This window comes from Ursus maritimus, unplaced genomic scaffold (genome assembly GCF_017311325.1).
Source record: "Ursus maritimus isolate PB19 unplaced genomic scaffold, ASM1731132v1 scaffold_22, whole genome shotgun sequence".
Taxonomy (NCBI): Eukaryota; Metazoa; Chordata; class Mammalia; order Carnivora; family Ursidae; genus Ursus; species Ursus maritimus.
Window position 1 is genome coordinate 47,635,067 of NW_024424675.1, and position 11,205 is coordinate 47,646,271.

An 11,205-nucleotide genomic window follows, 5' to 3' on the forward strand; every position below is an offset into this window, starting at 1 on the left:
GCAAGACAGGGAGTAGCCGGGCTGCTGGTGATGGAATGCGAAGAGACCACCAAAGGAGGGGGCTCCTGGGGGCTTCCCTGGCCCCAGCCTAAAGCAGCTCCTCCCCTCTTCTAGCTCAAACTCGCGTCTTTCGGAGCACTTCAGAAGTAATGACTATCGGTTTATTACTGCGGCTACCGGCCGTGTCCCACCGGGACTGGATCGGGGCCTCAGCCCAGGCCGGACACGCCCAATAAATGCAGGCGGAGCCCCCCTTCCTGCCGCCCGGGATCCGCCCGCCCCGAGCACCGCCCCCTGCGTGGAGCTCCGCCCCTAGAGACCCCCTCCCGCCCTTCTCCCCGCCCCCTCCGGGATCTTCGGTCCCCGCCCTCGCAAAGCCCCGCCCCGGCGCACCTTCTCGCGCAGCCGCTCGCGCAGCGCCGCCAGGTGCGCCTCGCGGATCTCCTTGCTGAGCTCCATCTTGTAGTTGAGCTTCTCCTCCGCCAGGCGACTGAAGTTGTTGTTCTCCTCCAGCGCCTTGTGCAGCACCTCGCGCTCGTGCTCGCGCCGCTCAGCCAGCTGCTTCAGCACCTGTGCCTCCTGCGTCTGTGCGGGCGGACGCGGGCGCGCGTGGGCGGCGGCCCGGCCCCTGCCCCCAGTCCCCCACGCTAGCCTGGTGTCCCCGCGCGCTGTCTCAGCTCCGCCCAGTGCCCATTATCCTGCCCCGCTGCCCAGCCCGAGCCTGCTACCTGCTGCCCGTTGGACACACGTCCTCCTGCAGCTCGGGTCTACACTGCCTTGCCGTCGGCGAGGGTGTTCACCTGGTCCCGGTTTGCCTGGGACTTCCTGGGCTTTAGCACCGCAAGGTCCGCGTGCCAGGAGAACCCCAGCCCCAGACAAACCGGAAGCTGCTCTCCCTTTCTGTTGGTCCTCGGCCCACAGAGCTGCCCCCCGCTGCTAGGCCGAGGGTGCCCACGCAGCAGGACAGGCTCTGTCTGGCTCGCTGCCGCCTCCAAAGCCCGTGCTGCACTCAGGGAATGCTGGAGGGGCAGAGCAAATTCCAAACCCATGGGCTGTCGTGGAGCCTGCACCACTCCTCCTCAAGCGTCTGCCCGCTGAGCTCAAAGTAGGCGCTCGATTCGCACCGGGTTCTGAATTCCCTGAGGTGCGGGGGGGCTGTGGGAGGGTCCCCGGGGCTGCTGGAGAAGGGACGAGTTGGAGTGAGGAGACTGGGATTGCTGGTACTGCACTGTCCGGCCCTACTGGGGAAGGAGCTGCCCGGAGGCCCGGAGGAGAGGTGAGCGTCAGAGATGCAAGGACGCTCAGCTCTTTCAGAAGGCTGCTGGGCCCACCCACGTGCCAGTCACTGCTAGTTAACCCTAGGAGGCCTCGGTCCCCACGTTTCACTGGGACATGTCCTAAGGGATTTGGAGCCAGTGCCCCTCCCAATGGGCTTGGACATCAGGATGGCTCTCCTGAGAGTACTCCTTTTGTGTCTGTTTCAGTCTCTGTGGGGCCAGCGTGAGGGGAAGGGACAGGGAGGGAGCCTGGGGCCCATGCCCCCCTTCTCCCAGGGACCCCCTGAGCTCTCTGCAGGTGTGGGCTTGCAACCCCATAACACATGGGAGTCCCTTTCTTCTCACTCACTGCTCTACCCTAGAGAAGGATGCCAGCCGAGACTCATGTCCCAGGGCCCCCTACTGGCCATGGCCAAGGACACCCCCTCCAACAGCATCTGGTTCCTGTGCCTCTCCAGCTGGCTGCCACTGGGGAACCCTTCACCTCCCTGTCCCATTCTGATCTCCCAAGAGGAGATCCAGGGAACCATGAGACCCTCTCCACTCCAGGCCAACAGCCAAGCAGGGGCTTGGAGCATCCTTTGCTTTGGGGACCCTGTCTGTGCCCAGTGAGGCCTTCTGGCCACCTTCATCAGGACCTGGGGGCAGGGGTGGGCTCCTCACCTTCCTTCGCTCCTCAGCTGCCTCCAGCCGCTTCTGCAGCTCTTCCAGGGAGGTGTCCTTCCTCTTGGGGGGAGAGGAGAGCACTGGGCTCTCGGGGGACAGGTCAGAAGGGGACTTGAGGATGACCTCGAAGCTCTGGCCAGAGGCTCTCTTGTCCAGCTGCTTCACCTCCATGTCTGCAAGACCAGATGGGGCTTCAGGACTGAGGAGCCATGTTCCCACTACACATCCAAATCGAGGGCTGAGGGAGGGAGCAGGGCTGCTCATGTGGGACTCCCAGGCCTGAGCCCCCAAGGCCACCTCCCATCAGAGGCTCCCTCTCCAGAAGCCAGCTGAGCTGGGGGGGGGGCAGGTGGGGGTTGGAGAGGCCTTGGGAGCAGGGAAAAAGGAAAGGAGGAGGCAGGCACTGACCAAGCAGGACCTAGCAGCAGCCCGGGGCACACTCACCCCCATACTGGTAGATGGTGTTGGGGTGCGGCTGTGAGTAGAAACAGGAGCAGATGAGCGACAGCACAGACAGCTCCTTCATCTTCTCCTTGTAGGCTGTGGGCAGGAGGCCAGCATGAGAGGGCACCATGGCCACCTCCCGACCTCACCTCCCTGGCTGCCTCCGTCTTTTCCTCCCCAGTACTCCCCATGCTGTGTCCTCTGGAAGCCTGTGTATCTTGCTCTCTTTTCTGTTTTCTTGCCTCTCTATGTCTCTCCTCTCCCTATTCCCAGAAGCTGACTTTGTCTGTCCCTGGGCACCGCTTCCTGTGGGTTGTCCTGCATTGTTCTCCTAGTACCCCCCCTCCTTCTTTTCTCTCTCTTGGCATTTCCGTCTCATTCCTCTACATCGTTGAGTATTTGTTGGTCTCTGTTCATCCTTCTGTCTTCCTGGCTCGGTTCCGTCTCTTTCTCTCTTTCCATGTCTCCGTGGCCCTTTGTCACTGTGTAGTTTCCTGACCCACCCTCCCTGGCTCTCCTTCCTCCCCTTTCCCTCTCACAGATATTCACCACCACACTCATGACTGGGCCAGCACAGATGCGGGGCTTCTGCAGGCAGCACTTTTTTGGTCTGTACACTTGGATGAAGCTGTCAGACTTTCTCCTGCACGCACCCCCTGTTTACCCTGATAGCATCTGCAGCCACGCCAGGTGAAACCGGGCGATCAATCACCAGGCACACGCTCCCTGTCCATCTAGAGCCAAAGGGTACGGAGCTGTCCGTTCAGCACCAAAGCCTACCCTCCAGCCTTGTGGAGCAGGTGCCCACAGCCAGTGTCCCCCGTGCCCAACCAGAAAAGGAGGTAAGCTTGTCTGCTGAGGCCCTGAGCCATCAGGTGAAGGAGAGGAGCCCACTGTCAGAATGGAAATAATTGAGCTATTTGTGGTCTATTCATGACAAGCCAGGCCCCTGGGTAGACATGTTGGCCCAGTGTCTCACTAATGCTTAACAATCTTCAAGCCCAAGACCGTCCCTGGGCTCGACTGAGATGACACTGGGCCCAAGTGGCCAGGGTGACTTGCCCAGAGCTCCTCGAGTGCAATCCCAGGTGATCTGTGTTCTTTACACCACTCCAGCAGGTCCCAAAGACCAGGAGACTCAGAGACCCATCCTTCCGCCTCCCTGGCTGAAGAAGCTGGTACAGGTCTCCAGAGAGACACTCCAGAGAGGGAGTACGGCTTCCATGAAGTGGTCTTCCAAGACCAGACACAAATCTGGACAAGAAACTCCTGATTGGGTCGCCTGGGTGGCTCCGTCAGTGAAGCGTCTGCCTTCAGCTCAGGTCATCCCAGGACCCTGGGATCAAGTCCCGCATCAGGCTCCCTGCTCAGCGGGGAGTCTCCCCCCCCCCCCCCCCCCCCCCCCCCCCCCCGCCACCCCGCAGCTTGTGCTCTCTGGCTCTCTCTACTCTCTGTCAAAAAGAAACTTCCCAATCAAATTTCATACAAGACAATGCTTTAAAATTGAGTTAATGTGAAGCTGGGGAAAGTGTTGGTGTAGAAACAGGACACAGGACAGAAATTATCAGGCCCTTGTCTGAGAGAGCACCTCGTGGCGAGCAGGGTTTCCCCACAAGCCGCGCAGAGAGTGATGTTATTTGATCTAAATGTCCTGATGACCCAGACTCTCCTAGAGAGAGCCCAAAAGCCTGTAAAGGGAGCACAAAGGAATCCTGGGCAGGCTGCAAGGACAGCCTTTAAGGGGTGTGGAGGTGAAACAGGGCAGAGATATGCGCCTTGGTCATTGGCTTCGGGAGGCTGGGAGGGAAGTGGGCCGGAAGGGGATTTCTGGCTTAACATGTCCACTGTATTTTTTTTTACAAGTGTAATCTACTTGTGCATTACTTGTGCTATTAAAAGTTAATTTTAGGGCGCCTGGGTGGTGCAGTCGTTAAGCATCTGCCTTTGGCTCAGGGCGTGATCCTGGCGTTCTGGGATCGAGCCCATCAGGCTCCTCCGCTATGAGCCTGCTTCTTCCTCTCCCACTCCCCCTGTTTGTGTTCCCTCTCTCGCTGGCTGTCTTTCTCTGTCCAATAAATAAATATCTTTTAAAAAAGTTAATTTTATTAATTTATTTTTTAGACCCGTAGAGGATTTTTAAAAAGTTTTTAAAAGATTTTATCCATTTATTTGAGAGAGATAGAGAGAACGAGTGGGGGGAGGGGTAGAGGGAGAAGCACACCCCCCGCAGAGCAGGGAGCCCGATGTGGGGCTTGATCCCAGGACCCTGGGATCACGACCTGAGCCAAAGGCAGACGATTCACCAACAGAGCCACCCAGGCACCCTAAAAGTTAATTTTAACAAGGAGACAGAGGAGTACCTCACCCTGCATGTGCTGGGCTGGGGAGTTAGAGGGTGTAAGACCGGGCAAAACCAGGTCTTTAGAAGCAGCAGACCAGAAGACATTTGGGCATTTGGGGAGACTGGGGAAATAGACAGCCCTGTGCTCAGAGGGAGGGCCAGGCGGGAAGTAGGAGGACGTCTGGGTCAGGGGCATCCTTGGATCCTGAGACAGGCCAGGGAGGGAGGGGCTTGGTCTAACCTTGCCACCACCCGCCTCCCTGGCAAGAGACACTGCTCCCCCAGCCTTCCAGGTAGCCCTTCCTCACCACATGTGCAAACCTCCAAATGGCTTTACCATACATGCCAGGAGCTTGGGGCCTCACAGCCGCTCAAGCTCCTCTCTGCCTTGAGCCTGAAGTTTTCCCAGGAAAACGAGCTGCACATTTATGACAGAGGAAGAACAAGTTTACAGACAAATGTCAGGGGGCTCCCTTCCAAGTACCTGTCGCCTCAGGAGGAAGGGAGGCTGGCAGCAATTCAGAGTGCAGGACGTGGAGCTTGGGCAGGTGTGAGCACTGCATTGTTGGGATAGAGGCGAGAAGGATGGGGGGTGCTGGAGACTGAAGTCAGAGCTCTCTGAGGGCACGGACCAGCCCAGGGTACCAGTGTCCAACTAGGAATGGGGGACTGACTGTGTCCTGCAGCCGGTAATAGGGATGCAGCTCAGCGTCTGATGGTCACGGGGATTCCCCAGGATGGCTTCTCCCAGGCTGATGGCCCTCAAGGAGCTTCCTTCCCAGAAGATGCATCCTAAGTAGCCAAGTGGGAAGGGCAGCCCCCAGAGGGGCGCTTGCTGTGTGGTCTGGTTGCAAGTTGGAGGGACTGCACAGCAGGTGGGAAAATTGGCAAATTTGCAGAGCGAGCGAGGGGAAGCCCACACATGGGGCTGGAGAGTAGGGCTGAGCCCAGCAGCTCACAACACAGGAGGTTACACCTGTGTCCTCAGAGCCGGAGGGGCTTAAAGGTCATGTCTCACTGCAGAGGGAAGAGGTCGAGGCCCAGACCCATCTAGGCACCTTTCCGTAGACAGAGCTCAAGCCAGGAAGCCCCTCCACAGCCTGGAGGCATGCTGCTTCTTTCCCTCACCAGGACCCTTCTCTTCCTTCCCTGTCCCTGACTTCAGGGAGTCATTAAAAGCAACCCTCTGGCATGAGCTGGATTGCTTTCATCTCCCTTATCCTCTTCATATTAAATGTTAAATATGCAAAAACGCACATTGGCTTTTTGGATGCTTAGATCCTAGGTAAGCAAGCGTTAGAAGGCACCAGATCAGCCTGTAGCGCACGGTCACCATAACGGCAGCACCCAGGAGCTGGGTGCATCACATCCCTACTCCCAACTGACCCTCAAGACCAGCCAGCCCAGGAAGACACCCTTGTCAGATTCACTTCTACCGAGGGAAAAAAGAGAGAGAGGGAGAGAGAAAGGAGCCCACCCAGAGTCACACAGCATGACAGGTCGGGAGCCTGGTCATGAGCCCCAGCCTCCGACTGCACTTTCCTGTTGGCAGCCTCATGGTGGTGGGGGTTGGGAGGGGTCTATCCAGAACTGGGAGGGCAGGGTACCCACAGATGCCCACTCACCCCTAGAAGGGTCCTGGGAGGCTGCTGCTAATTGCTTCCTGACAGACGGAGCTCCTTGCCACCCAGGCTGCCCCTCTCACTAGTCAGAGTCATATGCAATGTGCTGGGAGCCCAGCATGGCAGGACTCACCAGCAGATTTACCTTTCTCTAGGGACAAAACTCTGGGAAATGTGGCCGGCATGGATTGGGCACCCATCTCTTGCCAGGCACTGGGCCAAGCACCTTTCCTGAAATACCTTGTCCATTTTTCAGAACAAGCCCGGGGGAGGTGTTGTCACCATCACCGCCATCCACATGAGGGCCTGAGAGTTCAGGTAGCATGGGCAAGCCCTCTCAGCTCAATGGAGTTGCGTAAGGAGATACATATGAGAAGAGTGTACAAAAGTGTGTGAAGAGCTGAGTGTCTGGGAAGGACACCAAGAGATGGCCACATCTCCCCAGGTGAGTCCCAACAACATAGCCCGTCAGCAGACGCTCAAGGGAAATAAAGGTGGTGGGAAAGTCAACAGAGAAAGAGAAAGCTAAGGTCAATCTTTTGGTGACTACAAGGTCATAGCAGACAATGACTCTTCACTCTAGTCACCAAGACCAAAGAAGCCCACCAGTGAGCTGGGGCAGACAGGCCACTGAGGCATGGAGTGCCAGGGAGGTCTTTTAACAGAGAAGCCACAGCTGGGATTCACTTAAACTGATTTTGGCCACAATTACTGGTCTGCTCACATAGCCACTTCTGGGCCAAGCCACCCACCCGTCCCAGTTTTATGAAGGTGAGCAGAGGCGTGCACACGTGTGGGCTGCACTCTATCCGGGCAGCCCTGATGGTGGACAGGAAAGGCCCATCCCCGCGTGACTCTGGTGGAGGCGGTTCTCCCGTTGGCTCACGGCACATCTAGGAGGCAGTGGCCATGCTGGGCAACACTGATTGTGCTTACGGTTTCCCTCTTCACACCAACACAACCTGGATACCCAGGAAAATCCTGGGACCAGCATGGGTCAGCAGCGCCCAAAGCCTGGCAAAGAAGGGGGGCTGGCGTAGGGGGCTCTGAGGTTGCACATCCACACCCATCTCTGGTGGCCACCAGTGCAGCTTCGGCGGAGTCCCTTCACCACCTAATCTGTCCGATGGAAGGCAGGAAGGAGACCCACCGAGCAGGGTTTTCACTAAAGAGAAAAGGCTGAGAGCACCTCCCACCAGTGGTTGCTCATTGTCCCCCACTTGGACACAGACCCTGAGCCAGGGCCCGAAGCCCCGCCTCAGTGTGGGACTGGGCTAGCCCTGGGCCATGAGAAGGCCAGACCACCCTCAGTTCCTGCCCAAAGCCGAGCCCAGGATCTCTGAGGAGGTCAACAAGAGAGAGCAGGGGGCAGATGGACAAGACCCTCATGGACTGTGTGCAGGAGGGGTGTGGTCATAACACACATGGTCCCCTCCTAGACAAGGGCAGAAGTCCCCTGGGGCCTGGAACCCGCGGGGCCTGAGAAGCTGGTCAGGGCAGGACACGTGTGAGTGCGTGGAGCTCTGCCAAAGCATGTGTTCACTCCAGAGAGAATCAGGCTAGCTAGGGAGAGGGGACCCCCAGAATGCAGGGAAGGGTGGGTTGGCAGAAGAGTTCTGGGTCCAGGGGGAAATGGGGTGGAGGTGGGGGAGTCACAGCCCTAATGTCACTGGCCCCACAGAGTGCAAAGATGAACTCGGTTTTGGGGAGGCCGGGCAGGGCAGAGCGTTCCTGGGGGGAACCAGCCCCATGTCCTCGCATCCAGGGTCGCCTGCTGCTCTCTTGCCTCCAGTAACTGCCCTGAGTCCACCCCTCCACCAGAGCCGCGCCTGGCGCAGGCCACGAGGGAGGAGGGTCGCAGCCTTGGGGGCAATGGATCCGCAGCTTGGGAGGCGGGGCGGTGGGGGAGGGAGGGGCAGACCCCTCCTTGCTGGGAGGGCTTGGAAACTGCAGCGGCCCCTCCTCCATCCAAACCCCGCTGCGCAAAGGGCGGTGGCTTTTTCGACCAGAGCGGGTGGCACCGTGTCGCAGAGAGCGGTCCCCAAGCCCGCAGCGGCGAGGGGAGGGGGCGACCACGCTCCACGCGGGCGCGGCTCTGCTCGCTCCTGGCTCGGCTTCTCCTCCCCCATCCTTCCGCAGCGTACCTCCAGCCCCCAGGGCGCTCCATTGGCGCAGATAGGGCCTGGGCCTGCCAGCCCTGGGCTGGGGCTCCTGCAAAGCGTCCCACCCTCCTAACCCCCACCCTCGCGAAGGCGAGGTCCGACAAGGGTCTGCGGTAGACAGGAGCCTCAGGGGACGCAGTCTGCATCACCCGAACGTGCCCACTCGGGGGCACGGGCCCGCCCCAGGGCCCTCGGAGCGACCCTGCCACAGTCGCGTCTGGCCTGGCACGACGGCCACGGAAGGCGCAATGCGCCCTCACCCCGGGTGCTCGCTTGGGCGCGGCCCCTGTCCAGCAGCCCACGCCCGACGCATCGCGCGGCAATCCTCGCCCTTGGGGCACCAGGCGTTCCCAACCCGTTGGCCCTGAACCCTGGCTCCTGCAGGTTGGCCCGGCTGCGCCCGACGCCCTTGCAGAGCGTGAGGTCTGAGATGTGAAAACAGAGTCCGCCACCGGCCCCAGCTTCAGGCGAGGCCAGACAATGGCCTCAGCTCAGACCCTCTGCTGCCCCAGGAAGTCCGTGTCCCGGGCGCCTACCGGACATGGTGCTGGCCATGGTGCTGGCGGCAGAGGCTGCGGAAGGCCGGGGAGGCGCGGGCGGCGGCTGGAGCTGCAGTCGGCGAATGCTGCAGTGCTGGGGAGGGGAGGGAGCGAGGGAGGGCGGGAGGCGGGCACAGAGAGGAAGAGGGAGAGAGGGGGAGAGAGAGAGAGCACGATCGAGAGAGAGCGCGATCGAGAAAGAGAGAGAGAGAGAGCGCGCGAGCAAGAATGTGAACGCCTGGCTGGCTGTGGCAGGGGCTTGCAGCTGTCAGAGGGAGAGGAGCAGAGGGAGGGGAGGATGGGCGGGAAGGATGGGAGGGGACAGACCCACCTGGGACACAGGGTGGAGCACCACAGCGGGACGCCCATCCACCCACTTCTTACCTCTTGGAACCGTTGCCCCAACTTGGGTTTCTGCAGGCTTGGGGGTGGATGGTGGAGACATGCCCCATTCCCCAGGGTGGTCATGGCAGGAAAGGACAGGCCCCAACAACAGGGTGGGGCTGGAGAGCTCTTCACTAAGGCCACTGAAGGCTGGAAGGTGACTTCTGTGGGCCCAGGTCTGCGCTGAGAGGAAAGCGTGTCATAGATGGTGGGGGTAGGGATTGGTCTGGAAGTCCTCCAAGGAACATCCCAGAGGGCCAGTCAATTCTGGGGCAGAAAAGAGGGTAAATGGGGGTGGTGAGGCCTAGGACAAAGGCTTCAAAGCCAGATAGAGATGAGTTCCAACCCCAGCTCTGACGCCCACTTGCTGTGCGACTGGGAGTGAGTTTCTGACTTCTCCGTGGCTCTGTTTCTCAAGGGTAAAATACAGCAATAATGCCAGTCTCTAGATGGAGAAGAGAGGTACAGTTGGTGAGTGTGTGGAGGTCATGCCTCCCCTCCTCTCTGGGCTTAGGGTTCGGGTTGATATCCCCAAAGGGAAGCCTGGCAGAGATAGTAGACCCTTTCCTGCGTGACCATCTCATCTCACTTTGGGCCTGGGAAGTCCAATGGATGGAGTCTCATTCCCATTTTAGGGACGGAGTCACGGAGGTCAAGAGAAGCACTTGCTCCACAAGCAACTAAGTCCTAGGACCAGGAATAAAACTGCGGGAAACCTCGGGAGCCTGCAGAGAGGTGAGGTCGGCTCAGAAAGGGGACAGACAGGGACAGACCTAAAGGTCAGAGTCCACCTGAGCAGGCCTAGCAGATGTGTATACACCTCGAGGTGCAACATGGCGAGTGTGGGGCTGCGTAACATCTATTCTGTGGTCCACATAGTGTCTGATCCACTGTAGATAGCCCACAAACCTGCAAGAACAGACTCTCAACTCAAATTTGTTGACTTGGTCAAGATCTCTGTGCCTGCTGAGTGGGGCTGGTTATGGCCAGCCTTGGTGTCACAATTAGGTTCAGTCCAGGGCATTTATAATTCATCGCAGGCTGGGCAGTCCCATGCGTGATGTGTGACCCCCAGCTTGTGCCTCAGCTCAGGGTCTCAGGGTCCTCAGCTCTGGTTCTGACCCAGGTGGCTCCAAGTCTCTGGGTCCTGCCTTGCCTTCCTTGACTTTCTGGGAGCACCAGCACCTCTGCTCTTAGGAGATGGGGGCTGTGGAAATGGAGCACGGGACTCCTGGCTGGTAGTGGCTGGCTTTAGACAATCTACTAGCCACCTACCCTGTACTTTGTGGAGTGCAGAGAATGAAAGAACTTATCTCAGAGGCCGTTGGGAGGACAAACATGTCCACGCCTCCGTGGGTGGTACCGAAGGGGTGAGCTCTTCTCCAAGCTCCCTGCTTAGAGTCTAAGACAAACCCTCTAGGCCCCTCACCAGGTGGAACCGGTGGGGGGGGGGCGGTTGTTGTGCCGGCAAGCCACGGGCTTCCCTAAACATGCTGGCTCACACATCTGGGCATTAAAGAGAGCCCATGAGGAGCCCCGGTGTCGGCGTGGCCAGCCGGCTGTGGGCCGTCTCTGTAGGGCCGATTTCTTCCTGGTGCCTTTCGGAACATGCTGGGATCGTCCGGGCAAGTATCTACCCCTGAGGAGCTGTGCAGACGCCGGACCCCACTGCTGACTGCCAGCTGCTGCTGGTGCGGGGACACTGGGAAGGAAGGCGGCTGGGCAGTAAGGAGAAAAGCAGCTGAGGCTCTTCAGGTCGCGGGCCTGAGC

At 59.3% G+C, this 11,205-nt stretch overlaps 1 protein-coding gene across 2 annotated transcripts in view; it reads right to left on the reverse strand.

Moving 5' to 3' along the window:
* Positions 1–9,695, reverse strand: part of STMN3 (stathmin 3) — a 10,440-nt gene extending 745 nt beyond the window's left edge. The window contains exons 1-4 of one of the 2 annotated variants that reach the window (XM_040638602.1): positions 9,436–9,695; positions 2,388–2,483; positions 1,941–2,116; positions 394–585 (exon numbers count right to left, since the gene is read on the reverse strand). In XM_040638602.1, the coding sequence (XP_040494536.1) occupies positions 394–585; positions 1,941–2,116; positions 2,388–2,483; positions 9,436–9,496 (525 nt within the window). In that variant the 5' untranslated portion in view covers positions 9,497–9,695. Of the gene's footprint in view, positions 1–393; positions 586–1,940; positions 2,117–2,387; positions 2,484–9,048; positions 9,166–9,435 lie in introns of those variants that run through there. The other variant, XM_040638603.1, reaches the window with a different exon arrangement.
* Positions 9,696–11,205: the final 1,510 nt, after the last annotated feature.